Here is a 14,838-nt window from a genome sequence, read left to right as displayed (position 1 = left end):
ATACATCATTTACACACACAGATACAGACACACATATAGTATATACACATCATACATCATTTACACACACAGATACAGACACACATATAGTATATACACATCATACATCATTTACACACACAGATACAGACACACATATAGTATATACACATCATACATCATTTACACACACAGATACAGACACACATATAGTATATACACATCATACATCATTTACACACACAGATACAGACACACATATAGTATATACACATCATACATCATTTACACACACAGATACAGACACACATATAGTATATACACATCATACATCATTTACACACACAGATACAAACACACATATAGTATATACACATCATACATCATTTACACACACAGATACAGACACACATATAGTATATACACATCATACATCATTTACACACACAGATACAGACACACATATAGTATATACACATCATACATCATTTACACACACAGATACAGACACACATATAGTATATACACATCATACATCATTTACACACACAGATACAGACACACATATAGTATATACACATCATACATCATTTACACACACAGATACAGACACACATATAGTATATACACATCATACATCATTTACACACACAGATACAGACACACATATAGTATATACACATCATACATCATTTACACACACAGATACAAACACACATATAGTATATACACATCATACATCATTTACACACACAGATACAGACACACATATAGTATATACACATCATACATCATTTACACACACAGATACAGACACACATATAGTATATACACATCATACATCATTTACACACACAGATACAGACACACATATAGTATATACACATCATACATCATTTACACACACAGATACAGACACACATATAGTATATACACATCATACATCATTTACACACACAGATACAGACACACATATAGTATATACACATCATACATCATTTAGACACACATATAGTATATACACATCATACATCATTTACACACACAGATACAGACACACATACAGTATATACACATCATACATCATTTACACACACAGATACAGACACACATACAGTATATACACATCATACATCATTTACACACACAGATACAGACACACATACAGTATATACACATCATACATCATTTACACACACAGATACAGACACACATACAGTATATACACATCATACATCATTTACACACACAGATACAGACACACATATAGTATATACACATCATACATCATTTACACACACAGATACAGACACACATATAGTATATACACATCATACATCATTTACACACACAGATACAGACACACATACAGTATATACACATCATACATCATTTACACACACAGATACAGACACAAATATAGTATATACACATCATACATAATTTACACACATAGATACAGACACACATACAGTATATACACATCATACATCATTTACACACACAGTTATAGACACACATACAGTATATACACATCATACATCATTTACACACACAGATACATACACATACAGTATATACACATCATACATCATTTACACACACAGATACAGACACACATACAGTATATACACATCATACATCATTTACACACACAGATACATACACACATACAGTATATACACATCATACATCATTTACACACACAGATACAGACACACATACAGTATATACACATCATACATCATTTACACACACAGTTATAGACACACATACAGTATATACACATCATACATCATTTACACACACAGATACATACACACATACAGTATATACACATCATACATCATTTACACACACAGATACAGACACACATACAGTATATACACATCATACATCATTTACACACACAGTTATAGACACAAATATAGTATATACACCTCATACATCATTTACAAACAGATACAGCATATACAAACACACATACAGTATATACACATCATACATCATTCACACACAGATACAGACACACATATAGTATATACACATCATACATCATTTACACACACAGATACAGACACACATATAGTATATACACATCATACATCATTTACACACACAGATACAGACACATACAGTATATACACATCATACATCATTTACACACAGATACATACACACATACAGTATATACACATCATACATCATTTACACACACAGATACATACACACATATAGCATATACACATCATACATCATTTACACACACAGATACAGACACACATACAGTATATACACATCATACATCATTTACTCACACAGATACAGACACACATACAGTATATACACATCATACATCATTTACACACACAGATACAGACACACATATAGTATATACACATCATACATCATTTACACACACAGATACAGACACACATACAGTATATACACATCATACATCATTTACACACACAGATACAGACACACATATAGTATATACACATCATACATCATTTACACACACAGATACAGACACACATACAGTATATACACATCATACATCATTTACTCACACAGATACAGACATACATACAGTATATACACATCATACATAATTTACACACACAGATACAGACACACATATAGTATATACACATCATACATCATTTACACACACAGATACAGACACACATACAGTATATACACATCATACATCATTTACACACAGATACATACACACATACAGTATATACACATCATACATCATTTACACACACAGATACATACACACATATAGTATATACACATCATACTTCATTTACACACACAGATACAGACACACATACAGTATATACACATCATACATCATTTACTCACACAGATACAGACATACATACAGTATATACACATCATACATCATTTACACACACAGATACATACACACATATAGTATATACACATCATACATCATTTACACACACATATACAGCATATACATACACACACTTACAAATATACTTACCAGAAGATGTTTCCTCTCTGCAGCCTCCTCCGATGCTAGTTTGTGCTGCTCGGGAACTCCCTCCTCCGGGGGCCTGGTCTCTCTGCTCCTTTAAAGCGAACCTGTTACCAGGAATGTAATTTTTAGCTGGTGACAGGTTCCTATAGCCTATGCTATGCTGATTTTAAAAATGCATTTGTCACTATTCTGAATTACTTCAGTAGTTTATAATAGTTTATTTTACATTACCTGACTCCCTGGCAGCAGCAAGTTGTGAGTCTCTGGTGAAATGGTTCATAATCCTTACAAAGGCATTGGAACCTATTACCAGCTAAAAATGACATTACTGGTGGCAGGTTTGCTTTAAGGTTTTTTTGCTTATAGAGAACCTCTTTTCTTTTAAAAAGGTACTGTCCGGAAAAATATGCAGTAGCAGAACATATTGCCAATGAAAGTGAATAAATATCCAGTTCTCCTATAGGGTATAGGACCACACCAGATATGGATCTCAATTCGGAATAATGGAGGGGGACCTTCCTGGAATCCTCTGCTATGTAAAAGGACCTTAGAACTGCATATTATGTAGGCTTTATAAGCAGTTAAGTCTATCAGTTAAAAGTCTATCATAACTTTAATGCACGCTAAAGGGATATTACAGGATTAGAAAATGTAAGCTGTTCCCTATTATCTTGTTTCGGACGCCCGCTGGCATTAGACATCAAATGGTGCAGGTCCAGATTATGCAGCAAAATCTGCTGTTTCTGCCTTCTTCACTGCTTAGCACTGAAATAGAGCTATGCACTGAATAGCAGGGCTAGAATTGCCCCCGGCTATGTTGGCCCAGCGGTCACATGATTACTCGGTCTGCAGATGTAAAACAGAGCCGCTGGGTCTGACCAGGCACCATACAGCCTGGCCCAGACACCTGTCGCTACAAGGGGTTGTTTCCTCTTGTAACTGGGGCTCTTATAGATGCCTAAGTTACAGGGGAAAATTTGTAAGTAGTAAAACATAATACATAAATACATATTAATATTTCCCAATATAATACATTGCAAGAATGGACCCATTTGCTGGAGACCATACATAATACATATGAAAACAACCAACATATAATAGAGAATTTATTTATAATGTTCATTTTGAGTTACTTTGAAAAAATATATATACTATTACAAAAAAAATAACCCCCAAAAAATTTTAAATTAAAAAAAATTGAACTAGCCCTATCTGTCATGAAAAGGACACAGCTAAATTTTTAAGGTAGCATGCAAAAAATGAAGTTATGGCCCTTAAACCGCTACATACAAAAATTTGTTTCCCTAAAAAAAATCACCTAGTCATTAGTCTTTTCAGGCCTTAAGGGGTTAAAACAATGCCACACTTGTGGATGTGTCTGGTGTTGCAACATGGCTCCAATAAAGAGAATACAGTTGAGTTGCAGCGCCACACACAACCAGGCACTGTTTTTTGGAATAGGGGGAGATTTATCATTAGTTCTATGTAGCTTCTTGGCGTATAATTGTCAAAAAATTTTGCACAAACATCATTTTTGCGGGTTTTTTTTAGTGAGAAAAAACACAACTCTAAAGTCACGCAATGGCGGAAAAAATACACCACAGAGTGTGCAACATCACATTTATCAACTGAGAATATTCAAAAGAACGCAAAACTAATCTCAAAACTACACCACATAGGAGGTGGTGTATGTGGGTCCATTGCTGCTACAGGGGGAAGTTTTTGCTCAATTTTAAAGTTTTTGCTCAATTTTATGTTTGAGGTATCTGAGAATTTTCTGTGCAAAAAGGCAGAAATTGAGCAGATGTTAAACATACGTGTGACTGGTACAGTCTATTCACATGGAGCACACACAGCTGATACTCACATAGGAAGGCAAGTAACACTGCACAAACACCAGACTATAAATCCGACTGGTGGAAACCTGCCAGTCTAACACATAGACAAGTGCTCAAAATCCTGCCTAGTGATAAATCTCCCCCATAGACGGTAAATACTCCAAAAACTGTTTAATTTTTCTGATCTTACGGCTATGTACTTATTGTGCATTTCTCATTTATATTCAGATCTATGTAGAACCATTTTCTTCTATGATAAAAAAATATTCAGGCCTTTCCTTTTAGCAAGACTTGAAAAATCTGTTTGAAAGTTTGCCAAAAGGTCTTTCAACATTTGGCACGTAGCATTTCCTGTGGAAGGAAAGGCAGGTCCTTTCCAGCACACTTGCTTAGAGATACAGTGCTATACTGGGATGTGCATTTGTCAAGGACAGATCTGTGCTCACACTTAGCAAGTGCTAAAATAGATTAATCATTACAATAAGAACGCCATTACTAGAAAACTGTAATAGATGGCCATAAAAGGAATCTACCAGTGGTTTATAGCCGTGTTCGCCTTTAAAGGGGTGTTCCCATCTATACATCACATTTAATTTTTCTGTTATATACAAACATCTCCACGATTGGATGTTAATAACTAAAATGTTCCTGTGTGAAGATAATTTCCCATGAATGTAGCCATTCTGTCCCTTAGAAACAAGATAGCTGTCCTTGGATACACTCATCACTGCTGGACCAATTGCACAAAAAAACAAATACTTTGTGAATATGAAATGGACGGGAATTACTACATGTCCTATAGACAACCTGTGGTAATGATCAATGAATCCAGGTGGATGGGCTCCTCAATAGTGCATGTTCGGCCAACACTGCCAGAGTGCGGGGGTGTTTATATCCAATGATAGCTTTCATTCTAGGACAACATGGCAATATTTATGGTAAAATTATCTTCTCACATGAACATTTTTTTATTAACATGCAAATTAAATGTTTGAATATGTCAGAGAAATTAAAATGTGAATGTCCAGATGAGAATACCCTTTTAATGTTGCTGGGTAGATTCCAGGGTGACTACAGCTACAAGTTTATTAGAATTTGTGCTCCTGTAGTTTGGATAAAACTTTACTTAGCTTATTATGTAAATGTAGTGAAAGGGCTCTGGGGGAAGTGGGGAGCTTCACCAGAGGCCCTCTGGTCTCTGGGGCTCTTCTTTTACTTAACCTTCTCCCTCTACACTCTCCCCCTCCCTCTGCCTGCTATAATCTCATGGAAGAACAAGCAGCACATACTTTGTGTATGTCCAGGAGTTGTCCAGTGACAAAGATTTACTTTAGAATAGCATGGAATTGATTCATAAAATCAAAGTAATTTATTTGCATTTGAAACATCCCCCTACCGGGGCCTAGCCTTTTCTTGGGGCCTGGAGGCAGCCGGGGCCCAGAATACCGGAGTGGCTGGCTAGCGTGGGCACGCTGTTGTCACGGTGCTTGGTATGGGGACTGGAGGGCTGACCTACAGCCTGGCAGGTCTCCATTAAGTGGTGTGTGCAAGAAATAAGGAGGGAGAGGCTGATGTACTGGTTTCTCCCTGGGCAATCCCTGAGTGTCTGTAAGATGAGTCCCTGGGTAATGGATGGGAGAGCACGTGGTGGTAACAGCTGTATCCAGGGATCAGACAGAGGCAACGTTGTGCAAAATAACTCACGGTTCTTTATTGAACAGCAGACACTAGGCCAAAAATGATCAAACAGAAAATTTGGGTTACTGGAGTGGTCATGGAGAGGGGTCCGCAGGAATGGTGCACCGGCATGATAGCAGATGCAGGCTGGGATAGTTGAGGTGGAGCTGTGTCCAAAATGTGGAAGCTGCAGCTCTAGGCTAGAGCCCCCTGACTAGCACTGTGTAGGTCTGAGGCACTGTTAGTTCCTGGAATTAATATCTGTGGCAGCACTGGAGGTATGCTGCTCCCACTGGATCCTCACTGAGACTGCAATCTGACACCACGATTGAGTCTCTCACTCTGTGCTGTGCTCTCAACCAGCAGGAGTTTTTATACTCCCCCTGGTCGGGTGGTAGCACCTCTCCAATCACACTCCAGTTTTCATAGAAGACAGATCATTGGCTAATTACTTACACATAGTTAAATGTTTCCCTTCCAGGCAGTATCTTCAAGCTGCAATTACTGCGTTTCTCATGTTACAGCTTCTGACATGGAGAGGAACACCTACCTTTGCATCTGCAGGGGTGTTGCACATTGCCAGCTTTTTGCTTACATACAGTTACCACAGGCAACAACCTGCATGCTCTCTCCAGTCCAGCAGCATAATGGCCGCTCCCTGTTCCCTGCTGTGTGTGTGGCTGCTTGTTCCGCCATCTGAGAGAGAGCAAGCAGCTGTGCGAACCAGCAGTCTTTCGGCAGCTATCTTTGAGAGATGCGGCTGCAGGGATGAGCTGGGAAATAAAAGTGGATAAAAATAAAACACACAGCCCAGAGGGATATATGCAGATGAAATGACCGGTTTCAAAAAAATTACATTTAGCGCCTGGACAACACCTTTAAGGGGTTCTGTCTCCCTTTACAGGGACTCATTAGAATTGTGCCTGCCCCAGGTGGAGCCAGCACCTAATATACTTGTATAAGGTATTTATAAACTCATCATTGCAGAGGCTATTGGAACCTGTCACCAGCTAATATTACATTCATAGTGACAGGTTCCCTTTAAAAGTTGTACAAATTAAGTTTATCAATATTAAAGGGGCAAAACAATAAGAATAAAAATAAATAATTTAGCCTTTTGCCAAATTCTATGTACAGTATGTTTCAACGTCAGGAGCGGATACTTTACACAGACTTCCATTAATACATAACAGAAGTCTCAGCCTTGTACACTCACCGGCCACTTTATTAGGTACACCTGTCCAACTGCTCGTTAACACTTAATTTCTAATCAGCCAATCACATGGCGACAACTCAGTGCATTTAGGCATGTAGACATGGTCAAGACAATCTCCTGCAGTTCAAACCGAGCATCAGTATGGGGAAGAAAGGTGATTTGAGTGCCTCTGAACGTGGCATGGTTGTTGGTGCCAGAAGGGCTGGTCTGAGTATTTCAGAAACTGCTGATCTACTGGGATTTTCACGCACAACCATCTCTAGGGTTTACAGAGAATGGTCCGAAAAAGAAAAAACATCCAGTGAGCCGCAGTTCTGTGGGCGGAAATGCCTTGTTGATGCCAGAGGTCAGAGGAGAATGGGCAGACTGGTTCGAGCTGATAGAAAGGCAACAGTGACTCAAATCGCCACCCGTTACAACGAAGGTAGGCAGAAGAGCATCTCTGAGCGCACAGTATGTCGAACTTTGAGGCAGATGGGCTACAGCAGCAGAAGACCACACCGGTTGCCACTCCTTTCAGCTAAGAACAGGAAACTGAGGCTACAATTTGCACAAGCTCATCGAAATTGGACAGTAGAAGATTGGAAAAACGTTGCCTGGTCTGATGAGTCTCGATTTCTGCTGCGACATTCGGATGGTAAGGTCAGAATTTGTGTCAACAATATGAAAGCATGGATCCATCCTGCCTTGTATCAACGATTCAGGCTGGTGGTGGTGGTGTCATGGTGTGGGGAATAGTTTCTTGGCACTCTTTGGACCCCTTGGTACCAATTGAGCATCGTTGCAACGCCACAGCCTACCTGAGTATTGTTGCTGACCATGTCCATCCCTTTATGACCACAATGTACCCAACATCTGATGGCTACTTTCAGCAGGATAATGCACCATGTCATAAAGCTGGAATCATCTCAGACTGGTTTCTTGAACATGACAATGAGTTCACTGTACTCAAATGGCCTCCACAGTCACCAGATCTCAATCCAATAGAGCATCTTTGGGATGTGGTGGAACGGGAGATTCACATCATGATGTGCAGCCGACAAATCTGCTGCAACTGTGTGATGCCATCATGTCAATATGGACCAAAATCTCTGAGGAATGCTTCCAGCACCTTGTTGAATCTATGCCACGAAGAATTGAGGCAGTTCTGAAGGCAAAAGGGGGTCCAACCCGTTACTAGCATGGTGTACCTAATAAAGTGGCCGGTGAGTGTACATGAGTCAGGGCAAAAGACTTCTGCTTCTTTTTGCTTCCTTCTTGTTCTCAGCATTCACCATCATGCACAGTTTGCTGAAATAATTAATAGAAAATATGCCAACTTTGTCTTTTATGATTTTGAAGCACTTTACTGTTACTGACAGATCTCTTAAGGAATCTATAATCTATCATTTATTTAGAGCAACACCTTTTGGTCTTTTCCATACGTCATGAGGGGATTGAATTTTTTTTGTGCAAACATTTCAGACGTCAGCATCTGGAATATAAGAATAAATCAGGCAAATTTTCATTACTGGAAACCTCAATTGCAGTTGGGCAGGTGAAATAGTAACAAACGTTTGCAAAAATCTATAAATGCACCCAAAATGGTTGCAAATAAAACAAAAGATGTTTCATAAGAGTCTCAATTTGGGTACCTTTTCATACATACAGGGGAACACAAATGGGATACCAAATCTAAGTTTATATGGGATATTCACACAAAAATGCACTATAATTCTTTTCCTTGACAATAATTTAAAAGTGTCTAAAACATATAAAACATGCAGGACTTCTTAAAGATATTTGCCTTGTTTTTGCTTAATTAGTGGTTTCCTTGTATTATAGCCATGAAATGACATAAGGTAGATTTATGTCTCTAGCAATAGCTGTAGATTGTCTCACATTTATCAGGTCTCAGGTTCCATTGTAAACTGATGAAACACATGAAAATTTCATATTAACAGAACAGTGCTAGCCAAATATCTTACAATATCATGTGTCCCCAGATCATGGTCATACTACAGAGAGCCCAACAACAAAGACCATAGCAGCAACCACCACTATTACACAATGGACGGTAACTGCCAACACCACTGAACCAAACCATGTGAATGTTACACGTGTGGACAGAGACACAGTAAGCCAGCCCCAAAATGACAGCCTGCTGTCTACTGCCACCACACAAGCTTGGACTGTGACAACACTTGCCTCCACCAGTACAACTGAACAGGTAAGGTTTTGCATGTGAATATATACTGATGTGTAATGCAGGCAGGGGGGTTATATGTAGATCACACCTTACTACAGGGCATTGCCTGCACCAGAATCTCGCTGTGAGAATGCAGAAGGGGTTGACAAATTTACTTGTATGACAGAAAGCAATATTTGAACTGAATGTAAAAAAAATGCAAAAAGTCACATATCAAAACTCAACAAGATACAATACTGAATGATGGAATTTTCACATGTCACAAAACTTGAGTCTTGAAGTTTTGCCTTAAAATTAAATTTTGATCGATAAATTATGTATATGCCTCATGATTAAATGGGGTGTTCAGTTTCAATAAATACATGTTGTCAAGCAGTTGAACAGTTTCTGGATCATGTTTCTGTCATGATCCAGCTTGGTGGCATCATCCAGAAAATCAACTTTGAAGTCACATATATAAAGTCAGGGAGGTGGAGAGTTTAACTTTGAAATCAACCTCTCCCTGACTTTGAACACCTCCTCCCATGTGATTGACATTATGTGCCGAACTTCCCGCGATCTGATCAGTGATGTCCCTGGACACTGGATTATCAATTACAGTAGGGGGCATTTGAAGGCAGGAAAAGCTTGACTTCAGTAATAAACTCTCCGCCTCCTTGACTTTGATGTTCTGAATGATGACCACAACATTCCATTATAGAAACATCATCTATAAGCTGCTTGACAACATACTGCTAGTGGTTTATTATGCCTATTTCTGATGGCAGGTTCCCTTTAATGCAGAGTTATATTATTCTTTTAGCCAAAGCCATGGCATATCTAAGCCATAATTATGTTTGACCGGGGGTCGCCTAAAGCCATCGGAGCCGCAATTTTAATGTGTTTTTACTGCGAGTTGCATGGTTTGGGGTCACCACAGCATGAGGAACTGTATTGTGGGGTCACAGCATTAGAAAGGTTGAGAACCACTGTTCTAGATGCTTTTTCTCTGGTCCACAACCATGTTTTATTTAATTTATCACTTTTTCAAGTTTCCTGAAGTTGGCCTACTTAATCCTTGCAATGTATCTTCAGTTTTTTCCCTTTGTGATAAATGTGATGAGTTGCCTGTTTAGTCTCACTTTTGCAACTTTTTGTGTTGTGCGGCTTTTTAGTCCCAAATAGTAGCTCCCAAAAGAAGTAAACTTTGGTCTAGCATGCTCCATTTTGGGACCTATTAGGTGCAAGAATGTGACAATTTCAGAGCCCAAGAGTCTCACAAGTTGAACAAACATCTGGGCTACAAAGATAAATATGGTATAGTGCACTAACTTCTTTGGGCAGCTAACTTTTTTTACGCTGCGTGTCACCCTGTATAACCTCGCTAGTAAGCAGCTCCTAGTGCTACCCCAGATGTAGCAGTGTTAAACTGATAGCTTCATCAGAACCTTCCGATAATGCCACCAGCCTGTGGCTTGGTAGGGACGGTCCGGGAAAGAAACAGAGGAGAGGAGAATGCCTCGGACCACTCCTCATGAACACACCGGAGCGCTGTAAGCTCGGTCTGATGTTCACAGCGCTATGTAGTGCAGTGTTTGCTAACACCCACACTTTAACACTGCCACATCTGGGGTAACATTAGGAGCTGCTTACTTTAGTAAGGTGACGGGGTGACATGTCCTCTTTAGTATCCACTGAAAGCTAAAAATGAAGCCCTCTGCAGACTGACAGCAAGCAGAGATCTATAAAACAGTGAGCAATTAATAAAGTAAATCGGAAAATTGTATAATTTTTTATTACACAATCATTTATTTGTTGAAACTGAACAAAACTCTTTTACACTATTACTTGTAGTTACTGATCAATTTTTGTGTTAGTATTTGCAAGTCACACACCAAAAAAATTGCAATGGAAATATTTGTACATGCTCTATATTTCGGACCTACTCCTGATGTTGATGAATTGTTGAATACTTCTCTGATTGAATGCAATATTGATCCTCCAGCAGGAACCAGAAACAGTCTTCGTAGTAACTCTTTCCTACTCCGAAGAAGTTGTTTGTATATAGTCTAAATGAGTATATTTCTGTTCATGTCTGCCCCACAGGTTAAAGTGTAAACAGTATTTCCAATTATTTGGTATTGCTACTTGATGGACAAGATGAACTGTCCTGCTTGTTGCCATTATCTCCTTTATTTTAAATTATTACTTGTTATTTTCACATTTCTCCCATATTAAAATATTCCTGAAGGTCGTAGAAGACACATTCTGCAGCTCTGTGTCATAGACTTGTAATCTGGCAGCACAAATTAGCAATAGATCTAATGAGCTGCAGTAGAACATCTCTTCTTTTGATTATTCTTACTCTGTCAGTATAAACTTCAGTGAGCTTACAGTGTGACACACTTTACTTTTGATAGATGATCTTCTTTAAAGAACAGAAATTCTTACACGAGAAGTCCTCTGCCATAATGTTATCATTGCTATTCATCATCCTCACTGAAACAGCAGTAGGATTTTGCTACTCATCATTCTTACCTGACTTTTTTTTTGGTCTGGTAATGTCATGTAAAGATACTGGGCAAATGATACCAGTAGACATGTAATAATACATTGATACCATCAAAGTTACCTCCTACTCTACATGTTTATTGATTTTAATAATTTGCTTAGATTTTTGTCAGAACCCTCTTAATGGGATCAGTGATTACAGTGATTCTCTGCCCACTGCGACCTCTGGTGAAGCTTTGTGGGTGCTTTACTATAGTCCCAGGCTGCAATAATCAGCTATAAGGTGTCGGTAATTAAGCTTTATTGATAATCCTTGCTCCCATTACAGCAAAAAATCTAATTACCACAAGGACAAAAAAAATGTGTCAGATGTTACAATTATAAAATATACCTGTTTCAACTTACATATAAATTCAACTTAATTACAAACCTAAAGAACCCATCTTGTACTTAACCCAGAGACTGCCTGTATTTTGCTTGGGGAAAGCTGGGTTGTCATTTTTAGTTATGTTTATGTTTAGATGTGAATTGAGTAATGGACGGCCAAGCCAGTCAGCTGCTGGGGCAGTGTCCGGGAGCTCTTTTACTTATCTGCCCAGTTCTGATTACTGGTTGCTGGCTATTGCAGTCCTTTGACAATAGTTGTCTGTATGCCGCCATCTTGGATCTGATCCAGCTCTACCTGACTTTGCATGTCTGTCTATTACCTATTGTTTATCCCTCTGTGTCTTGTCATCTTTCATGTGCACCATCCAGTGTAGAGATTGTCAACCAGAAGTTCCTGACTATTAGGGTTTGCAAGGATTGTTGTACATGTTATAGAGTCACAAGAAATTCTTGATGGAATTCAGTTGGTTATGCTGATGCATGTGATGACAGTGTATCAATAAATGTTGATTTTTTTGCTCAACAATAAATGTCAATTATTGTTCATGTAAAAATCCCCTGAAAATAAGATCTAGTGCCTCTTTAGGAGCCAGTATTTACCGCCACTGCTTGCACATGTATTTACGGAGTGTCCGCGCCACATATGTGTCCCTTTTGTGTTGCGGCTGCACTATCCTTCTCACAATTTCATCAGTGAAATGGGTGTTCCTGTGCACATTGGGACTGTGCACCACTTTAACCATGCAAAGTCCGACAGAAGTGTGTCGCACACCCCATGTTAAAGGTGCACCAAAAAGAAAAACCTGAGCAGGACACTGGGTGCCCACAATACACAGGCACACCGCACATACTGCAGTTTGCACTCTTCTTAGTAAATGTGTCCCACTGTCTTATTCTCAGGGAAAAACAGTATTAGTCATCATGATACAATATTATTCCCTTTTATAATATAAATGGATGTAATAAAAATAACAGATCAAATCAGATCTAAACAAACTTAAAAACTGTTGCAAATCTATATAAATTCTGCCTTAAAAAATCTTAAAATAGGTTTAGATTTGATTCAAAGAAATTAAGAAATTTAAAATGTACAACTAGAAATACAGTTAAAACATAACCATATTTGTGCTCGCAGCTGCTGGGTGGAGCAGTAAAGTGAAAGATGTGTTATACCAAAATCTCACAGTAGGGGGAACCAACAGCACAATACAAACGAAAAATGCATCATTTAAAAGGCTTTTGTTTCCACATAGATCTGCATCATAAAATCCAATTTTTACAGATGTTTCATTTCCAAACACATCTTTAAGAATAACAGCACAAGTCAATGGCCCAGATTTATTAAACCCCTGTGCCAGTTTTCTGTCAGAATTAGCTTGTTCTTTTTAGTGCAAACTGCTTGCACATGTATTAAAGAAGCATCAGAGACACAAGTGTGCCACTCACACACCAAACAATTGTGTCCAGCTGCACTATACCCTATGCAACACAAAATTCTGCACTGAAAGGGGCTTTCCGGTGCATTTATCATCCAGTGACGACAGAATTGTGTTGCACGCAATATGTTACAAGTACGCCAAAAAATAGTGCATACTGTCGGAGCAGCATAGGGATGCCAGATTCATGCAGAACATACGCCACATATCATGAATATGGGGCACTCTGCACACTCCACAGGCAAACCGCATATAGTGCAGTTTGCACAGTTTTTGATAATTGTGTGCCAGTATTTCTGGAAAAAGCACCATTTTTTTGAAAGCTGTGAGCGGAGGACGTTGTTGCACCTCATCTATTGGCATGATATGGAAATTAAAGCAACTTAACAGGGTTATCTGAAATACCACAAGAAAAAAGGAGCTACTCAGTTCTCAGTATAAAATTACACAGAAAATGTATTTAATTGTAATAAAAGACAAATTAATTACAATGGATGTTAATGGAAGAAATCCAATATCAATGGTCCGAGTTATATCCACCAAAAAAGGTAACAGATAATAAGAATTATGCGTCTAAGAGTCTCCAATGTGCATAGATCCTATGCAGA

General features: G+C 38.6%; 1 protein-coding gene across 1 annotated transcript in view; it reads left to right on the top strand.

Moving 5' to 3' along the window:
• The window catches only part of PTPRB (protein tyrosine phosphatase receptor type B), a 103,946-nt gene that overhangs the window by 10,379 nt on the left and 78,729 nt on the right, over positions 1-14,838 (top strand). The window contains exon 3 of the mRNA XM_072146712.1: positions 9,715-9,938. Within this exon, the coding sequence (XP_072002813.1) occupies positions 9,715-9,938 (224 nt within the window). The remainder of the gene's footprint in view (positions 1-9,714; positions 9,939-14,838) is intronic.

Source organism: Engystomops pustulosus, chromosome 4 (assembly GCF_040894005.1).
Source record: "Engystomops pustulosus chromosome 4, aEngPut4.maternal, whole genome shotgun sequence".
In the NCBI taxonomy this organism is placed as follows: domain Eukaryota; kingdom Metazoa; phylum Chordata; class Amphibia; order Anura; family Leptodactylidae; genus Engystomops; species Engystomops pustulosus.
Note: the sequence above shows the minus strand (reverse complement) of the source record. Positions and strands in the feature narration are given on the sequence as shown.